Source organism: Meriones unguiculatus, assembly GCF_030254825.1.
Source record: "Meriones unguiculatus strain TT.TT164.6M chromosome Y unlocalized genomic scaffold, Bangor_MerUng_6.1 ChrY_unordered_Scaffold_23, whole genome shotgun sequence".
Taxonomy (NCBI): Eukaryota; Metazoa; Chordata; class Mammalia; order Rodentia; family Muridae; genus Meriones; species Meriones unguiculatus.
In genome coordinates, this window is record NW_026843709.1 from 18,905,653 (window position 1) to 18,927,099 (window position 21,447).

General features: G+C 41.6%; 1 protein-coding gene across 1 annotated transcript in view; it reads right to left on the reverse strand.

The window, feature by feature from the left end:
- LOC132651578 (uncharacterized) overlaps positions 1-20,566 on the reverse strand; it is a 46,222-nt gene extending 25,656 nt beyond the window's left edge. Inside the window, 7 exon segments of the mRNA XM_060376818.1 lie at positions 14,686-14,804; positions 16,596-16,673; positions 16,676-19,106; positions 19,108-19,770; positions 19,773-20,465; positions 20,467-20,475; positions 20,525-20,566. Coding sequence (XP_060232801.1) covers positions 14,686-14,804; positions 16,596-16,673; positions 16,676-19,106; positions 19,108-19,770; positions 19,773-20,465; positions 20,467-20,475; positions 20,525-20,566 — 4,035 coding nt within the window.
- Positions 20,567-21,447: the final 881 nt, after the last annotated feature.

The following is a 21,447-nucleotide window of genomic DNA, read 5'->3' on the forward strand; positions in this document are numbered from 1 at the left end:
TTCTCTAAAGGAGATGATCAGTCCTGTTCTTTAGTATTTGGAAGTTGCTGGGATGTTAAACATTGAATAACAAAATATCAGGATAACTATGGTCTTTTAGCCTAGAAGTCCCTCCATCTTCTTCTACTTCATGGTGCTTTGAATTGTAATGTCCCTTTGGAGCTCATCTATTTATATGTAGAATCCTCAGTGAGGAAATGCCTGGGAAAGTTTAGGCAGTATGACCTTGTTAGATAATATAATTCCTATTGGAGTTATATTATAGGAGGGTGTGTTTGAGGTTGATATGCCAATGAAAGTGACTGGACAAAATGGAGTCTCTGTCTCTCGATCTCTGTCACTTTATATCTTTGTTTCTGTCATTCCCAGTCTATTTCTGAATCTGTTGCTGTAGCTCTATCTTTATCTGCCTCTCTCTCTCTCTCTCTCTCGCTGCTGCTTGTGGATCTATATGAAAAGATCTCAGTTGTGCTGAACTTCTAGCAGAAAATGACTGCTTACTGACATGACAGACATCCTGTTTTTCCCTGTAAAAATATTAGCAAGGACCATTTTTTGTTAAAAAAGTTGCCTTGTTTAGCAAGCATTTTCCCAGTAAGTAATTCACTAACAGAGGACATATCTATGCATTTAACAAATAATAATGGTATCAGTGATAATGTGAAAATCACATGTCAAGGACATGTAACCTTATTAATGACCACTCGAAAGAAATATGTGACTCAAATATGTGACACTTTTCCTTAACTAAGAGTCTTGGACACAGAAAATTCTTCTCTGGGTTGTGGGCTTTCAACTACTCAGAATGAAGCACGTAGGAATGCTTAGCCTTTCTCTCAAACAGGCTGTCCACTTTTTCCTTTTAATAACTGGCTCCTGAAACTTTTACTGGCTTTCACATTTTGCATGGCATCATTCACCCTTTCTGCCAATCAGCACCAGAGAGTCTTGAGGTTTCCATGGAGATGAGTAATCAAACTTTCCTCAGTGTCCAGTATCTCTAATCCTGTGCATAAGTAAGTTCTTCTTGTGAAACCCAACAAGTCTTTGTCTGAACCCTTTATCCAGATCCCACACCTTTACTCCTGTTTACCTCTGTGACAATGTCTGGTTGAAATGACACTTACTGTTTATTTAAGTGGACAGTTTCCTAAGTAGGGAAGTTTCAAAGTGATGTGGGATTAAGGGGAATGTATCAAATGACAAGGTGTTCTCCTTTGGGTGGTGGATCTGAAGTTACCTAGGTTGTGACTTTGAACTGAGAAGTTACTGAAGTCCTCACTAAATGTACCTTCATATTCTTATTGATATCATAGGCTGGCAGGGTCAGGGGTTCCCTGGCATATTGATTCTTTAAGAGCATGGAAATAAAAAGGAAAACAGACATTTACTGGGATTCCTTTGGCTGAAACAGATAAGATGGGTGTATAGAAAAAGAGAACTGTGGGGCAATAAACTATTTGACAGCTGTTGCTGTTCCTCATTAGTGTTGGCAATGAGCAGGGTTGCCTTGGTTGACCTGGATGGATCAGCAGTTGTATCCTATCTGGTAGTCAGTGGTCAATCCTTCTAGTCTTGTGTTTATAGTTAAAACTAGGTTTTCAGGAAACAGAAATGGCTCAGAGGTGCCACCTGAAATCATGGGTCTGAGTTAGCTTAGTAACCACTACTTCATGGCTAAGATTCACTGCAACATAATGAATTCCTGGAAAGCATGCCTTACAGAGTCAAACTCTGCCCTCCTTTAGAAGAATCTTTTCTCCATGTTAATAGTCATTGTAAAAGTTGTCAACTTATTATTTTTATTGTTTATATGGGAATTTCATGTAATATACAATGTCCTCCTTTTCCATTGCTTTCAGCTTCAAATTCTTACCCATGTGTTACATTACTTTTTTTTCTTTAAAATACATCAATTTTAGTATGGGTGGTTCATATATACATTGGAATATGATCAGATTTTCAGTGCCAAGTCCCTTAAATAATATTGAGTTCATCCTTGTAGTACTCTGGCTCCAAACCCAAGAAGAAGCCATCAGACCTGAAGAACTGTATACTTCATCACCTTTACCACAGTTTTAATTATGTATTTATTTATTACATTTTTATTCAATTTAAATCCTCAATGCTGCCCCCTCCCTCTTCTGCTTCAGTCCCACCCACTGTCTTTCACCTACCCCTATGCCCTTTTTCTACTTTCCTAAGAAGGGAGGTCCTCCTCCCCCTTTTAACTGACTCTAACTTATAAGGACTCATCAAGGCTGGCTGCATTTCTTTCTCTATGACTTGATTCTCAGGGTCTATTTCTCCTTGTGTCCTGCATTGCTTGTATTCATGACACTCTTCATGCCTCCTCTTCTGTGGACTGCCCAGAGATCTGAGGGGAGGGAGAATTCAGGGGAAATCCCATTTTGAGCTGGGTGTTTTAAGGTCTCTCTCTGCATAATAATGGACTCTGTGTCTCTATAAAATTCCATTTAATGCAGAAGAAAGCTTCTCTTTGGATGCAAGAACATGGCACTGATACATGAGGTGATGACAGAGAGCAACATATTTTAATAACAACAGCCAGGGTTGCTTGAAATTTTCCATATGATTCTCTGACACAACAACTCAATTAACTGACACCCAATCTCCTTAGTGGAAGACTTCTTTGTTCCCCACAGCTGACATATTGGAACTTTATCCCCCACTATTAGTAGACTTCCTAATAAGTGAATACATAGCATATTTATCTTTCTGCATTTAAGTTATTTCGCCCAGGATGATTTTTCCTGGTTTGATTTGCCTGAAAATAACACAATGTCATTTTCTTAGCAGAATAATACTCCATTATGAAAATATTCCACATTTCTCCAAAGGAGATTGTCAGCTAGAAGTTTCTGGGACTTTAATCATTGTGTTGAATGATAAACTATCAGGATAAGAACATTTATTATCCTAGAAGTCCCTCCATCTTCTTCCACATCTTGGTGCTTTGACTTGCAATATCCCCTTGAAGCTCATGTATTTACTTGCAGAATCTCCAGTGAGGAAATAGTTGGGAAAGGGTAGGATGTATGACCTTTTTCAGATAATATAATTCCTATTGGAGTTATATCATAGAAGGTATGCTTTGAGGTTGATATGCCAATGAAAGTGACCAGACAAAATGGATTCTCTCTCTAGGTCTCTGCCAATTTATATATTTGTTTCTGTTGGTCTTCTTCTGTCTATTTCTGAATCTGTGTCTCCAGATATTTTCTCTCTGTCTCCCTCTTTCTTCCTACCTCTTGTGGTTCAGTATGAAAATCTTTCAATTCTGCTGAAGGACTACAACTTGATGACTGCTTACAAATGTGAAGTCCTGATTAGTGTCTGTAAAAATATAAGCAAAGTCCCAATTATACTCTTTTTTTCAAAGATTTACCTTGATAAGATAGCATTTTCCCAGTAAGTAATTCACTGACAGAGGACATATCTATGCATTTAACAAATGATAATGGAATCTGTCATAATGTGAAACTCATATGTCAAGGAAATGTGACTTTATTAAGAACCCCTTGAAAGAAATATGTGACACTTATCCTGAACTAAGAGTCTCAGACATAGGAACTAACATTTCTGTGTTTTGTGCTTTCAGCTGCCCATATTGATGCATGTAGTGATGCTCAGCATTTTCTCAATCAGGCTGTCCACTTGGCCCTTTTAATAACTGGCTCCTGAAATTCTTACTGGCTTTCACCTGTTTCATGACATCATTCTCACTCTCAGCCAATCATCACCTGAGAGAATCTTGAGGTTTCCATGGAGATGAATAAACAAACTGCACTCACTGTCCATTATCTCTGATCCTGTGCATGTGTGAATTTTTCTTGTGAAACCCAACAAGTATTTATTTCATTCCTTTATTCATGTTTACCTTTGTGACAATGTCAGGTAGAAAATGAAACTTTAATGTTCATTGAATTGAACTTTTTCCTAAGTAGGGAAGCTTCAAATGATTAAGGGGATTAAGGGGGATGCACTGAATGACAAGTGGTCTCCTACTGTGGTCTTGGATCTGAAATTTCCTAGGTTGTGACTTTGAACTAAGCAGTTACTGTTGTACTCACTAAATGAACCTTCACATTATTATTGATATAATAGGCTGGCAGGGTCTAGGGTTCCCCAGGTTATTGAGTCTTTAAGAACAGGGAAATTAGAAGGAAAACAGATAATTATGGGGACTGGTTAGCCTGAAACAGAGAAATTTCTGCGAGTATAAAAGGAGACCGGAGGGGCAATAACGTATTTGGCAGCTAGGGTTGTTCCTCACTAGTGTAGGCAACCCTCTATGAGCAGGGTTGCCTTGGGTGACGTGGCTGGATTAGCAGCTGTGTCCTACTCAGTGGTCAATGAGGAACCCTCCTGGTCCTGTGATTTACAGTTAAAAATGGTCCTTGAGGACATAGAAATAGTTCTGTGTTATATGCCTAACTCACAGAGCAGATGTGTTTTCTTCTGTGACATTCCAAATAAACACTCTAAATGTAGACTTAGTGCAGGACTGCTTGTTTAGAAGTGCCACCTTATGTCATGTGGTCTGAGGTAGCTGGGAAACCACTAGTTCATGGTTACTATTGTCTGCTACATAATGAAATCCTGGAAAGCATGCCTTACTCTGCCCTCCTTTAGCAGAATCTTTTCTCCATGTTAAAAGTCATTGTAAAAGTTGTAAACATAATATTTTTATTGCTTATGTCAGAATTTCTTATAATATACATTATACTCCTTCTCTATTGCTCCCAGGTTCAAATTCCTAACCATGTGTCACACTATTTTTTTTCTTTCAAAAAATCAATTCAAATATGTGTTGTTCATATACTCATTGCAACATTATCAGAGTCTCAGTGGAAGTCCCTTAAAGGAAACTGAGTTCATCCTTGCTGCTCACTGGTACCACCCCAAAAAAGAAGCCATCATTCCTAAAGAGCTCTCCTAACTTCAAAATGTTGATCAGTTTTCCTTTTGTATTTATTTATTATTATTTGTCCACACTGTATCCCTTCTCCTGCCCCCTCCCTCTTCTGCTTCCACTCCCACTGGCAATACTTCTTCTTCCTCAATGTCCTTTCTGATAGGGGAGGTCCTCCTTCCCCTTCTATCTGACCCTAGCTTATCAGGTCTCACCAGAGCGGGATGCATCATCTTCATCTGAGGCCTGATTCTCAGGACATTCTTCTCCTGTGTCCTCAATTCCCTCTACATATGACACCTTCTTGCCTCCCCTCCTGCAGGCTTCCCAGAGATTTGAGGGGAAAATAATTTCATAGGGAAATCCCATTTACAGCTCTCTGTTTTAAGGTCTCTCTGAATAATATCAAACTGCGTGTCTCTGTAGGAAATCTAATTTGATGCAGGAGGAAACATCTCTGTGGATCAAGAACATGGTACTGATCTATCATTTAAGGGTAGAGAGCAACATATTTTAATAAAAAACAGCCTGGGTTGCTTGAAATTTTATATAGGATGCCCTGAAGTCCTAACTCAATTAACTGCCACCCAAAGTCCCTAGTGGTAGACTGGGTTGGTCACAATAGATGGCCAAGTGGAACTTTATCCCCCTCTATTAGGAGAACTCCTAATAAGTGAATACATAATGTATTTGTCTTTTTGTATTTTAGTCACTCACTCCAAGATGATTTCTCCTGGTTCTATGCATTTACCTTAAAATATCAAGATGTCATTTTCTTAGCTGAATAGTAATTCGTTATGGAAATATTCCACTTTTTGCATGAATGAGATTGTCAGTCCTGTTTTTAGTCCTTGGAAGTTGCTGGGACTTTAATCATTGTATTTAAAGACAAATTATCAGGATAGCTATGTTCTTTTAGCCTAAAACTCCCTCCATTTTCTTCCATTCCTGGTGATTTGAATTTCAATCACCCATGTATTGAAGCCCATCTGTTTACATGTATAGGGCCCAGTGAGGAAATATCTGGGAATGTTTGTAGGTATGGCCTTGTTAGAAAACATAATTTCTTTTGTTTCCCTAATTTTTTCTTGACCTTTTGGTCCTTTGTATATGGGAGGGCTTATTATTATTATTTAGTTAATTTTGTATCCAGCCCATTGCTGAAGGTGTTTATCAGTTGTAGGAGTTCCATGGTAGAATTTTTGTGGAACTTAGGTATACTATCATACCATCTGCAAATAGTGATATTTTTACTTCTTCCATTCCTATTTCTATAACCTTGATCTTCTTCAATTGTCTTATTTCTCTAGCAATAACTTCTATAATTATGCTGAACAGATATGGAGAGAGTGGGCAGCCTTGCCTTGTCCCAGATATCAACGGGAATGCTTTAAGTTTCTCTACATTGCTTTTGATGTTAGCTAAAGGCATTCTGTATATTGCCTTTACTATATTTAGTTATTTGCCTTGTATCCCGGATCTCTCCATATACTTTAAACATGTACAGATATTGGACTTTGTAAAATGCTGCTTATTCAGCATCTAAGGAGATTTTCATGTTTGTTTTTTTCTTTCAGTTTGTTAATATGGTGGATCATCTTGACAGATTTTCACATATTGAACCACTCATGCATTCTTGGAGTGAAGCCTACTTGGTCATAGTGAATGATATCTTTGATGTGTTCTTGTATTCAGTCAAAGAAATAAAGTATCTTGGTGTGACTCTAACGAAGCATGTCAAGGACTTGTATGGAAAAATTTTCAATAATTTGAAAAAATAATTAGAAGAAGATATCAGAGAATGGAAAGATCTCCCATTCTCATGGCTTGGCAGAATTAATAAAGTAAAAATAAATGGCCATCTTACCAAAAGCAATCTACAGATTCAATGCAATTTCCATCAAATTACCAACACTTTACAGACACAACTTTACAGACCTTGAAAGAAAAATTTTCAAATTCATGTTGAAAAACAAGAAACCCAGAATAGATAAAACAATAGTCTACAATAAAAGATCTTCTGGAGGAATCTCCATCCATGATCTCAAGCAATAGAGAAACAGTAATAAAAACTGATGTTTCTGGCATAGAAACAGAAAGGTGAGTCACTGGACCTGAAGAGAAGACCCAGAAATAAACTTAAACACTTATGGACACTTAAGTTTTGACAAAGATGCCAAAACCATATAATGAAAAAAGATAGCATCTTCAACAAATGGTGCTGGTTTAACTGGATGTCTACATGTAGAAAAATGCAAATAGATCCATACATATCATCCTGCACAAAACTAAAGTCCAAGTGGATCAAAGACCTCAACATAAATCTAGACATATTAATTGGGTTAGAAGAAAAAATGGAGAGGAGCCCTGAACTCATTGGTACAGGAGAAAATGTCCTGAACAGAACATCAGCAGCACAGGTTCTAAGAGCATAAATTAATAAATTGGACCTCATGACACTGAAAAGCTTCTGTAAAGCAAAGGACACCATCATCAACACAAAATGAATGCCTACAGATTTTGAAAAATTCTTCATCAAGCCTCTATGTTACAGAGGTCTAATATCCAGTATATATAAAGAATTAAAGAAGTTGAAAAGCAACAAATCAAGTAAGCAAATTTAAAAAATGAAGAGCAGACTAAACATAGTATTCTCAATAGAGGAATATCAAATGGCAGAAAAACACTTAAAGAAATGATTAATGTAATTAGTCATCAGGGAAATTCAAATCAAAACTACCCTGAATGTCACCTTACACTATCTCAATGGCTATGATCAAAAACTCAAGTGACAACACATGCTAGAGAGGTTTTGGAACAAAGGGAATCCTCCTACACTTCTAGTGGGAATGTAAACTTGTACAACCACTCTGGAAATCAACTGACGCTTTCTCAGATAACTAGGAATAGCACTTCCTCAAGATCGAGCATATATCCAAAAGAGGCTCAAGTACACAATAAGGACATTTGCCCAACCATGTTTGAAACAACTTTATTTGTAACTAGCAGAACCTAGAAACAACACAGATGCCCCTCAAATGAAGAATGTATATAGAAATTGTGGTACATCTACACAATGGAATATTACCCAGCCATGAAAAATAAGGAAATCATGAAATTTGAAGGTAAATGGTGGGAACTGGAAAAGATCTTCCTGGGTGAACTACCCAGAAGCAGAATGACACACATGGAATATACTCACACATATAGACACATAATATAGTATAAACCTACAAAAACCTATACACCTAAGTAAAATAATCAAGAGGGAGGACTCTGGCTAAAATGCCCAATAATCATCCTGAAAGGCAAAAAAGAATGGACATCAAAAGAAGAAATCAGGGAACAAAGTAGGAACCTGCCCCAGAGAGCCTCTGAATGGCTCTGCTCTGCAGACGATCAAAGAAGATGCTGAGACTCATGGCCAACTATTGGGTGGAGTGTATGGAATCTAATGAAAGAAATGGGAAATACTTAGATATGAGATATGGAGAGGACAGCAGCTCCCCATGGAGAGCAACAAAACAAAAATTCTGCACACAAGAGTCTTTCTTGAGACTATACTCCAAGGAAATACCATGCATGGAGATAGTCAGAATCCCTGCACAGAAGTAGACCATGGCACTTCATTGTTCAGGTAGGTTCCATAGTAACAGGAACAGGGACTGCCTCTGACATGAACTGGTTGGCCTACTCCTTAAAAACCACACCCTGAACGGTCAGCAGCCTTAACAGGCCACAGAGAATGACAATGCAGACACTCCTGATGAGATCTGATAGACCAGGATCAGAAAAAAGAAGAGGAAGACCTCCCCTATCAGTGGTCTTGAGGAGGACCATGGGTAGACAAGGGTGAGATTGGGAGGAGAGGAGGGAGGAGTTTATGGAGGAATACAAAGTGAATAAAATGTAATTAATAAAATTTAAAATAAAAAGTATTAAAATGCATAATTCCTTTGGGTGTTATTTATAGGAGGGTGTACTTGAAGGTTGATATGCCAATAAAAGTAGCTAGACAAAATGGAGCCTATTTCTGTCTCTGTCAATTTGTATTTTTGTTTCTGTCAGTCTCAGTCTTAATATTTCTGAATATGTTTCTCTGGGTATTTCTCTCTCTTGCTCTTTCTATCACCCTCTCTCTGCCTGCTTCTGTGGTTCGGTATGAAAAACTCTCATTCTGCTGAAGGACTACAAGATGACTGCTTGTCAATGTGACAACCTGGATGGTCTCTGTAAAAATATAAGCAAGCAGCCAATTAAACACTTTTTCTTCAAAGATTATCCTTTGTTAGGGAGCATTTTTGCACTAAGTAATTCACTGGCTGAGTAGATATCTGTGCATGTAACAAATAATAATGGAATCTGTCATAATGTGGAACTCACATGTTGAGCACTGGTGACTTTGTTAAAGACCACTTGAAAGAAATATGTGACACTTTTACTGAACTAAGAGTCTTGGAAACAAGAACTGTCATCTCCAGGTTTCAGCTACCCAGATTGAGGCACATAGGGCTGCTCAGCCTTTCTCTAAAGCAGGATGTACAATTGATCCTTTTAATAACTGGCTCCTGAATCTCTTACTGGCTTTCACCTTTTGCATGGCATCATTCTACCTCTCAACTCATCAGTACCTGAGAGAATCTTGAGGTTTCCATGGAGATGAGCAAACAAACTTTCTTCAGTGCCCAGTATCTCTTTTTCTGTGTACATGTTGCTTTTTCTTGTGAATCCCAACAAGCTTTTATCCCATCCCTTTATCCAGATACCACATCTTTACTATTGTTTGCCTCTGTGACAATGTTAGGTAAGAAATGAAACTTTAATGTTTATTAAACTGGACATTTTCTTAAGCAGAGAAGCTTTAACGTGATGTGGGATTTAGGAGAATGTACCAAATGACAAGGTGGTCTCCTACGGTTGTCTTGGATTTAAGATTTCCTAGGTTGTGACTTTGAACTGAGCAGTTACTGATGTACTCACTAAATGAACCTTCACATTCTTATTGATATAATAGGCTGTCAGGGACTAGGGTTCCCTGTGTTATTGAGTCTTTAAGAGTAGTAAAAAGGAAGGAAAGCAGACAGTTCCTGGGACTTGTCTGGCTGAAACAGAAAATGATCTGTGTATGTAAAAGGAGAACTGAGAGGCAATAAACTATTTGACAACTGGTGCTGTTCTATCCTAGTTTTGCCAACCCCTTATAAGCATGGTTAACTTGAACAATTGGGCTGGATTTTCAGATTTATACTACTCAGTGTTCAGTATGGAACCCTCCTGGTGCTGTTGTTTACAGTTAAAACTGGGCCTTTAGGACAGAGTAATTGTTCCATCTTGAAAGCTTAGGACACGAGAGCAGCTGTATTTCTAGCAGTGCTCCTCCAGACAAAGCATCTAACAGTAGTGTTAGGGCCATGACTTCTGGTTCAGTGGTGCCAGATGAGCTCATGCAATTTGAAGTAACTGGCTCACCACTAGTTCATGGGTAGGATTTTCTGCTACATATTGAGTTCCTGGAAAGCATGCCTTACAAATTCAAACTCTGCACTCCTTTAGTAGAATCTTTTCTCCATGATAGAGACATAATAAATATTCTCATCATATTACTTTTAATGATTATGTGGGAATTTCATACACTCCTTTTTCATTGCTTCCAGGTTGAAATTTCTATCCATGTGTCACATTACTTTTTTGTATTAAAACATATCAATTGAAGTATGTGTTGTTCATATACTCATTGAAACATGATCAGACTCTCAGTGCAACGTTCCTTAAACAAAACTGAGTTCATCTTTGCTGCATGATGATACCACTCAGAAGAAGTGGTAGCCATTAGTCCTGAAGAGCTCTACACTTCATCACATTGATCAAAGTTTGTCTTTTGTTTTTCCTTGCTATGATTTGTTCACTTTGTATCCCCTCTGCTACCCATTCCTTCTTCTCCTTCCAGTCTCACCCAGCCTCCTTCTTCTACCCCTATTCTTTTTCTCCAGTTTTCTGATAGGTGCGGTCCTCCTTCTCTTCTATCTAACCATAGCTTATCAGGTCTCATCAAGGCTGGCTGCATCATCTTCCTCTGGGGTCAAATTCTCAGGCCATTGTATACCTTGTGTCCTCAATTCCCTCTAATTATGACACTCTTCCTGCCTCCTCTCATTCAGGCTTCCCATGGCTCTTTGGGGAGGGAGAATTCCACAGGGAAATCCCTTTTAGAGCTGTTTTTTTAAGGTCTCTATCTTCATAATATTAGACTGTGGTTCTCTGGATACAATTCCAACTATTACAAAATGAAGCATCTCTGTGGATGCAAGAACATGGCACTAATCTCTTAATTAAGGGCAACAGCAACATATTTTAATAACAACAGCTTGGGTTAATTGAAAATTTTCATATGATGCCCTGGCCCCACAGCTCAATTAACTGCCACCCAATCCCATAGTCAAAAACTGGTTTCGGTTTCGTCACAATGGATGGCCTATTGGTACTTTATCCCAGATTTTAAGAGACTCTCTAATAAGTGAATACATACTATATTTGTCTTCCTGCATTTTACTTTCTTCAATCAGGATGATTTTTCCTGATTACATCCATTTGCCTGAAAATACCAAGATGTCATTTTCTACTGAATAATACTTTGTTAGGGAAATATTCCACATTTTCCCAAAAGGAGATTGCTGGTCCCTTTATTTAGTCTTTGGAAATTGCTAGGCCTTTAGTCATTGTATTGAATGAGAAACTTTCAGGATAACTATGTTCTTTTAGCCTAGAAGATCCGCAATCTTTTTGCACTTCCTGGTAGTTTGAATTGCAATTTCCTCTTTAAGCTTTTCTATTTATAAGATTAGTCCCCAGTGAGGAAATGTCTGTGAAAAGTTAGATTGTATGGCCTTGTTAGATAATGTAATTCCTTTTGGAGTTATATTATAGGATGGCGAGCTTTGAGATTGATATGCCAATGAAAATGACCAGACAGAAGGGAGTATCTGTCTCTTGGTCTCTGTCACTTTATATCTTAGTTTTGTCTGTCTTGGTCTCTCTATTTCTGAATCTGTCAGTCTAGCTAATTCTCTCTCAGTCTCCCTCTCTCTGCCTACCAGTTATGATTCAGAATGAAAATCTCTCAGTTCTGCTGAAGGAAAACAAGATGAATGCTTGCTGACATGACATCCTGGATAGTCTCACTAAAATATAAGCAAGGTCCCTATTTAACACATTTTGTTCAAAGAGTTGCTTATTCAGAGAGCATTTTCACAGTAAATAATTCACTGACTGAGAACATATCTGTGCATTTAACAAATAATAATGAAATCTGCAATAATGTGAAAGTCATATGACTTTATAATGACCACTGGAGAGAAATATGTGACACTTTTCCTGAACTAAGAGTCTTGGACACAGGATCTGTCATCTCTGGGTTGTGTGCCTTCAGCTACCCAGACTGAGGCATGTAGGGGTACTCAGTCTTTCTCTCAAGCATGCTGTTCACTTGGCCCTTTTTAATTACTGACTCCTGAAATTCTCACTGGTTTTCAACTGTTGCATGATTTTGAACTGAGAAATTACTCCCATCCTCACTAAGTGTACCTTCATATTCTTATTGATATAATAGGCTGGCAGAGTCTAGGGTTCCCTGGGGTATTGAGTCTTTAATAGCAGGGAAAAGAGAAGGAAAGTGGGTAATTCCTGGGACTAGTTTGGGTGAAACAGAGAAAGAACAGTGAGTGTAAAAGGAGAAGCGAGGGGCAATAAACTATTTGACAGCTGGTTCTGTTCCACACTACTGTTGCCTTGGCTGACTTAGCTGTATTGGCAGCTGTGTTATCCTCAGTGGTCAGTGAGGAACCCTCTTGGTCCTGAGGTAAACAATTAAAACTGGGTCTTCAGGACAAAGTAATGGGTCCGTGTTATATGAATAGGACACAAGAGCAGCTGTGTTTCTTGCTGTGGTCCTCCAGAAAACCCCTCCAGAATAGTTTAGCATCAGAACTGCTTGTTCAGAGGTGCCAGCTGAGCTCATGGTGTCTGAGGCTGGCTGGGTAACTACTAATTCATGGCTAGGATTCTCTGCTGCATAATGAGTTCCTGCAACGCATGCCTTACAAAGTCAAAATCTGCTCTCCATTTGTGGAATCTTTTCTCCATGTTAAAAGTCATTGTAAAAGTGAACAACATATTATTTTTACTGATTATATGGGAATTTCATATAATATACAAGTCTTTTTCCAATGATCTGGGGTTCACATTTCTACCCATGTGTCACAATATTTTTTTTCTGTAAAATACCTCAATTGAAGTATGTGTTGTTTATACATTCATTGGAACATGATAAGAGTCTCAGTGCCAAGTCCCTTAAAGAAACTGAGTTTATGCTTGCCACAACCTGGACTACCCTCAAGAAGAAAGCATCAGTACTGATGAGCTCTTTATTTTATCACCATGATCACAGTTTTTCTTATGTATGTATTTATCAAAATTTGTTCACTTTGTATCCCCTATGGTGCCCCCTCCCTCTTCTCCTTCATGTCCCCCATCTCCTTTAATTTAAGCCCCTATGCCCTTTTTCTAGTTCCCTGGTTTGGAAGGACCTCCTCCCCCTTCTATCTAACCTTAGCTTATCAGGTCTTATTGCAAAACCTGCATTCCGGATGCAGGGTCCGTACCGCTCCCTCCTCCAAAGTGACTCACAGACCACGGTTCGATGCAAAAGCAAGAGGCAGTTTATTCCGATCGCGATGGGGGTCGTCCCTTCAAAGCAGGAGACGACCCCGAGCATACAAAGCACAGAGTTTTTATTCCTAAAAAAATCAGGTCTTTACATTGATTAGTTAGCAGAAAAGATAGCAGTTATGCAGTTGGCAGCTGTAGTGGGGAACTCACAGCTCCAAGGACAGTCAACCCCTCTTTTCCCATCTCTCGGTTCTGTAGCAGGCCGCTTACAGCTTCAAGGACAGTCCTCCCCTAAATTGCCTGACTTGCTCTTTCTTTTTAGCTGGCCCTTATTCAAGGTCTAGTTGTTTTTCTTTCTAATTTGGGATGGTTCCATTTCTCATTCCCCCCTTTTTCTTTGGCATAATTTTAACCCTAAAATTACAGGCTAGATTCAGCCTGAATCTCTAATTGCTGATACTGCTGTCGAAGCATAAGGACCTGAACGGTACTGATCCGTTTTCTCACAAAATTGACTAGCTTATTAAGAATGCAGGGGCCAAGAGTTACAATCAGGAGAAGAATTAGCAAAGGGCCTAACAAGGTGGAGATTAAAGTGGTCATTCATGGAGAGGAATTAAACCATCCTTCAAACCATCCTAGACTCTGGGCTCGTTCTCGCTTTTTCTTTTTCAAGCCCTCTTTGACCTTATCTCAGTGACAACTCCAGTATGGTCGACATAGAAACAGCATTCTTCTTTTAGGGCCATGCATAAACCTCCTTGTTGCAAAAACAATAAATCTAAGCCCCTTTTGTTTTGTAACACCATCTCTGATAATGACTGTAAGGAATCTTTGAGCTCTCTAATTGTGCTTTTTAATCTTTTTATGTCCTCATTAACAGCTGCCCTAAGCTCATTTAACCCGCTATGTTGGAGGGCTATAGCCGACCCTCCAGCTGCTGTCCCTACTGCTCCTAGCCCGACCCCAAGCATTATGGCTAAGGAAATTCCCAGGTCTCTTTTTGTTCATATCAGCGGTTCGCCCACAGAGTCCCAGTATTGGAAGGGCTCTTCATACAGGTGATAGGTGACTCGGGGGATTACCTGGACCAGGACACAGTAGTCAGATGAATTGACAAGCACCTGAGTACTTACACAAGTAGTGATCCCTTTCGCACAGGCGCACCATCCATCGATTGGTGGTATGCGGTACCCAGACAGACCTGCAACATCATAGGTTTGGTTGCATAAAAACTGATGACTGGGGGGAACTTTACCTACACAGAGTCCTTGCCCTGAAACGGCAGACAGGGAAAGTCTAGGCTCCCTTTGCGTCCAACGGCAGGCTGTTGCCTCTTGGGAGTTACTTATCTCATCTGTAAAGGCAATTCCTTCATAATATGGGGGAGCAATTCCAAAGCATAACCAACAAGACTCAGTAACCTTGGGGTTGGTATTATTTAGGGCCTGAAAGGCCCCCTGTGCTAGGGAAGTAATGTATGGTCCAGGAGGCTTAGGGGAAGAAGAATCTTTACCCATTTTTGAGTTAGGAGTCAGTGAGGGGGTTGCTGGACGTGGGGCTATATAGTCTGGGGGTCCACTTTCACTGGGGGAACCAGGTGAGGGCCAGCTTTATTTGGCCCTACTTCAGCAGATGGGGCTGTTATTTTTAATTTGATGGTGAAAAGTAACCCATCATCATATCTTTCCTTATATATTCATAGGCCCCAAGTGAACCCCGTCACCCAGTTAGTTGAAATCTGTTTTCCAGCGTCTGTGAACCGGATTAGCAGGGGGTGGCACCAGGTGGTACATATTGGCTGATTAGTCCACCTATTGTTTGGTCTCCAGTCTGGGGGTTGGGCATGACTGTAATTAGCTTTAACAACAATGTAATCCCAACTGGAGGTAGGCTTCCAGTAAGTATCACCAGTGGTTTCACACCCCCAATTCTTGCAGTAGAAGTCATTTCTCCCCCCACATTTGTTTACCATTTTAGGTTGCTGGTGGGGTCCTGGACATACATAAAAGGTTAGGACTCGCAGCATACTGCGGTGGTTGGTGGTCCCGCAGCCCCCCCCCAGGGATCTAAGCCCCTTCTCTCACTAAAAGACCCACGTCTATGGTCCCCAGGAACCACGTTGGGGTCTAGCTGGCTTTGCAAATCCCAGTTAGCAGGTGCTCCTAGAGACATTTTACAAAGGTCAGGGTACAAGTCCGGCCACCATGTGAAGGGTGGGGCTATCTTTGAAACAAACCAAATTATAATATGTCTCTGATTAGTTACTTCCCAAGACAAAAGTTTGGGCTGGTGAGGACTAGATCCCAAGCAAGTATTGTAAGTGCTTAACAGAGCCAAAAGCACCAGCAGTTTGTGGATATCACCCACGGCTAACATTCTTAACAAGTTTAAATTTTAAGGGATTGTCACTGGGCTGGATTTTCCAGTCAGAAGTGGAGTTCTCTGGAGCGGGTTTGATGTGTGATGCGTGGATCCAAGCAGCAATGCCTTCTACCTTCACAGCCGTTGGGGTGGTGAGCAGGATGCAGTAAGGACCTTTCCACCGGGGTTCCAAATTTTGACTACAGTGTCGCCGTACATAAACCAAGTCTCCAACTTGGAACTGATGTGGCACCTCTAAGGATCCTGGCGCATATGCACTGCCAACCTTGTTTTAGATTTCTTTTTGAATAAGCTGCAGTCCCTTTAACCTGGACAACAAGTCAAAGTTACCACTAGTTATGTCAAGAGGGTCTCCCAGGAGAGTCAAGGGAGTAGGAACTCCATACAATAGTTCAAAAGGCGTGAGATTCAACAAGGAAGGAGTATTCCTGACCCTAAAAAGAGCCAGAGGGAGGAGTACCACCCAGTCACCGCCAGTCTCCATGGTCAATTTAGTAAGGGTCTCTTTTAGAGTTCTATTTATTCTTTTTACCTGTCCTGAACTTTGGGGTCTATATGCACAATGTAATTTCCAATTAGTCCCCAAAAATCTGGCCACCTCCTGACTTACCTGAGCAACGAAGGCCGGCCCGTTCTCTGACCCGATTACCTTTGGAACTCCAAACTGGGGAAAAATGTCTTCTAAAATCTTCTTGGCTACAACCTGAGCAGTCTTTTTCTTGGTGGGAAAAACTTCCACCCATCCTGAGAAGGTATCTACAAAGACTAGAAGATATTTATTTCCATACCTGAATGGCTTGATCTTGGTAAATTCCACTTCCCAATGCATTCCAGGTCTAGTTTCCCTTAACCGTTTTCCCGAGCTTTGGAAATTCTTCCCTACGTTTACCTTTTGGCAAGGGATACATGTCTGAGTCACTTTTTTGGTTAGAGCAGTGAGGTTTAGTATTCAGTAAGGAGATTGGAGAACAATATCAGTCAATTTCCTTGCCCGTAAATGAGTCCATTGAAGCATTTGCGCTATTAGTCTCTTAGCATCTTCCTGTGGCAAAATGACCTTACCTTTGGAGTCAATCCATGCTCCCACATTAGCATCAAATGTCCCTTGCTTTCTCTGTATTTGTTCCAGGTCATCTTCTGAGTATTTTAGCTGTTCCTTCTCTGGCAATTTAGTAGTTAATTTCATTGGAGCAGGACTTCCTCTAGCAGCTGCTTTAGCCTCCTGATCAGCCATGTTATTTCCCTTTGCTGCCTTGGAATTTCCCTTCTGATGTCCCAGGCAGTGAATTATGCTTACCTTGGTGCGCAGTAGTAAGGCATTGAGCAAGGCCAAGATTTTATTTTTATTTTTAATTTCTTTACCAGCTGACGTCAATAGGCCTCTCTGCTGGTAGATGGCCCCGTGCACATGGGCCATAGCAAAGGCATACCTGCTGTCAGTGTAGATGTTTATCTTTTTGTCTTTCCCCAAAGTTAATGCTTGAGTTAAGGCAATTAGTTCTGCTCATTGAGCAGAGGTGCCTTCAGGCAGCGCTTGGGCCCATATTACCTTGTGTCCATCCACCACCTCTGCTCCTGCTTTTTTTTTTTTTTTTTTTTTTTCATTTTCCAAAAAGCTACTCACATCTGTGTAATATATCACCTCAGCATCTGGCAGAGGCTCATCTTTTAAGTTTTTTTGCCATCCCTGTTTTTCCGCCAATACCTGCAAGCAATCATGCTCTGGGGGCTGAATCTCTGGATCTGGTAACAGGGTGGCAGGGTTTAGCCCCGTTGCTGGGGCAAAAGTAATCCTGTCATTATTTAAAAGCAAAGTTTGATAATGAGTCATGCGCGCATTTGTGAGCCAGCAATCAGGTGGCTGTCTGACAACACTCTCAAGGGCATGAGGGGCATAAACAGTAACATCTTGTCCCAAGGTCAGCTTGTCAGCATCTTTTACCAATGCGGCGACTGCTGCTATTATCCAAAGGCAGGTCGGCCATCCTGCTGCTACTGGATCAAGCTTTTTAGATAGATAAGCTACCGGTCTCTTCCAGGGTCCAATCTTTTGAGTTAACACCCCTTTAGCCATTCCCTGGTTCTCGGCCACATAGAGATGAAAAGGTTTAGTGACATCAGGAAGTCCCACGGCTGGAGCTGACATTAAAGCCTGTTTAATATTATCAAATGCAGCCTGTTCATCTTTTCCCCAGGAAAAAGAGTCATTGCCCTTTGTAAGGGCATACAGAGGGGCTGCCATTTCAGTGAACCCAGGAATCCATAATCGGCAAAACCCCGCTGTACCAAGAAATTCCCTCAGTTGTTTTGTAGTTCGTGGAGGGGGAATATGAAACACAGTCTCTTTTCTAGCCTCCGATAACCATCTTTTTCCTTCCTTTAGTATATACCCCAGGTAACTGACCTTTTTCCGGCATATCTGGGCCTTCTTTGCTGATGCTCTATAGCCGAGTTCACCCAATTTTTGTAACAGTTGGCCAGTGGCTTTGAGACAGGTTTTCTGACAATCTGCAGCTAGTAAGATGTCATCCACTTACTGGAGAAGAGTTACCTGAGTATTTGTGGCCCAGAAGTGTGCCAGGTCTCAGTGCAGGGCTTCATCAAATATGGTAGGAGAATTCTTAAATCCTTGGGGAAGTCTAGTCCAAGTTAGTTGGCCCAAGACCCCGGAGTCGGGATCTTTCCATTCAAAAGAGAAAATGTCTTGGCTGGCGGGGCTAAGTTGAAGACAAAAGAATGCATCTTTAAAGTCTAGAACAGTATACCAGGCTCTGTCAGGGGGAAGGGAGCTCAGCAGGTTATACGGGTTGGGGACTGTTGGATGTAAGTCCATAACCTGTTTGTTAACTTCCCTCAGGTCTTGCACAGGCCGATAATCGTTGCTCCCAGGCTTTTGGACCGGCAGTAATGGAGTATTCCAAGCAGATTGACACCTTTTCAAAACCCCTAGGTCAAGGAGTCGCTGTATATGAGGGCGAATCCCATCATGGGCTTCCTTAGACATTGGATAATGCTGCACTGCAACTGGGGCTGCCTGAGGTTTTAGCTCTATCTGGACTGGCGGTTGCTTTCTTGCTTTCCCTAAGCCAGCTGTTTCAGCCCAGGCCTCAGGGTATTTTTTTTACCCACCAGTCAATGTCTTTTCCCCCCTCTTTTAAATTTTCAAATAGCCAGTATTTATCTTTCAAGTGAATTGTAAGCATGTGAATAGGAGCCCCTCTTTTATCTGTAACCTGTGGGCCTTCTGGGTTAAAATAGATGTGGGCCCCTATTTTGGTCAGGATATCCCATCCAAGCAATGGGTATGGGCAGTCAGGCATGACTAAGAAAGAGTGGGATAAGCGGCCCACTCCAAGGTCCACTGTTCTTCGGGTAGTCCATGTATATTGCTTATATCCAGTGGCCCCTTGAACCCATGATTTTTTTTCTTTCTTAGCCCCTGAGTCTTGCAGCAGAACAGAATCTAGTGGATACTGAGCGCCAGTATCCACTAGAAAATGGACTGGCTTCCCCTCCACCTTGAGGGTTACCCTGTGTTCGGGGAGGGGAACCGAACCCTGTCCTCCCTAATTGCTGTCATTGTTTAAGGTCAGGACCCTGGTCCCTGTGGCTCGAGAATTCAGCTGCTTCTTCTTCCTTTTGGGGCAATCCCTCCTCCAGTGTCCCATCTCCTTGCAGTAGGCACACTGGTCCTTAGACAAAGGGCCCTTACGGTTGCCAGGAACTCTCTCCCTTTTCGTACGACTTTCCTGAACTGTGGTGGCCAGAATCTTAGTCAATTTTTTTTATCCTGCCTCTTGTCTCTCTCTCTCTCTCTCATCTCCTGTTCTTTCTGTTTCCTTTTTTCTTTTTTTTTTTCTGTTTCTCGACTATAGAAGACTTTCTCTGCTACTTGCACTAAATCCTTTAACGACTTATCCTGCAGACCTTCTAATTTCTGAATTTTCCTACGAATATCCCTAGCTGACTGATCTATGAAAGATACAGCTACTGTTGCCCTGTGCTCCTCTGAAGCAGGGTCATAGGGAGTAAACTGGCGGAATGCATCCATCAGCCATTCTAAGTAGGCTGCAGGAGATTCCTCTGGCCCCTGGACCACTTCTCTTACCTTAGTCAAATTGGTGAGTCTTCGAGCAGCCCCACGGAGACCCACCATTATAGTCTGGTCGTAAACCTTCAAGTGCTGCCTACCCTCTGGTGTATTGTAATCCCAATCAGGATGAGAGAGAGGGAACCCATTATTAATTTCGTCGGGGAGAACTGTAGGCCTCCCATCCGCCCCTGGGACATTCTTCCTTGCTTCTAGAAGAACTCGTCCCCTCTCCTCGGTAGTCAGGAGTGTCTGTAAAAGCTGTTGGCAATCATCCCAAGTGGGCTGGTGAGAGAAAAGGACAGATTCAAACAAGTCAGTCAAGGCTTGGGGGTTCTCAGTAAAAGGGGGATTGTGAATCTTCCAATTGTAGAGATCAGCTGTGGAAAAAAGGCCAGTACTGAAAGGGGTATTGCCCATCCCCCTCTGGAAATCCATAGGCTCCCAACGGGAGAGCCACCAAGTCCAGCTGCGTTGCTCTGTGGCTTCATGTTCCAGCTGCTGGGCCCCGTTCATTCTGAGCAGTGTCAGCTGGTGAGTGCAGCGGGACCTCTGCCGGTGTCTGCGGTGCCGATTGTGTCTGCGGCGGCAGGGCTGAGGGACCCACAGCTCCTGCTGAGGGACCTGTGAGGGGACTAGAAAAGTTGCATGCTAGCCCTGCCTTAGGCCCCGAGGGAGAACTGACAGCCTCCGGGAATCTGACAGAGGAAACGGTCGGAGGTCTGGCAGGAGAACCGGCCAGGGAACTGGCAGGGGTAGGGACCATGGCTGGCGCATAAGGGGACGGAAGGTCAAAAAGGGGGAGGTCTGCTTCTGGAGAAGTGAGGACTTTCTTTTTCTCCTCTTCCTTAATGGCACAAACAGTTGTAGACGGAGTCTCTGTGGGGAGAACAAAGGGGCGCACCCAGGGGGGTGGATGGTGAACAATATCCTCCCAGGTTAGGACATAAGGTACCTGATCAGGATGGCCCCCCTCCGCTTGGAGAGTCTTAGTCTTAACAGCAAAAATCATGTCAAGGTGAAAGTTGCCCTCTGGTGGCCATCCAACCTGAAAAGCAGGCCATTCCGAGGATCAAAAGGCTTGCCACTTTGCTTTTCTAACTTCCACTGAGAGATTATGTGCCCTATATTTCACTTCTGAGAAGTGGTCAAGGGTGAGAGATAAGGGTGTAGCCACCGTCTGTCCCATAATGAAATCGTCCGTCAGAAAAGTCAGAGAGGCAACGAGAACAGAGACAAAAAGAACCAAACAAGCAATCAGACAAGGATGTCCTTGCGGGTGATACCACAGTGCCCTAACGGAATGGCTCCCCGGCCAGTCCCTACAAAAATCAGACTCAGACGGGAGGAGGACCGTCTCTGATCCAACCTC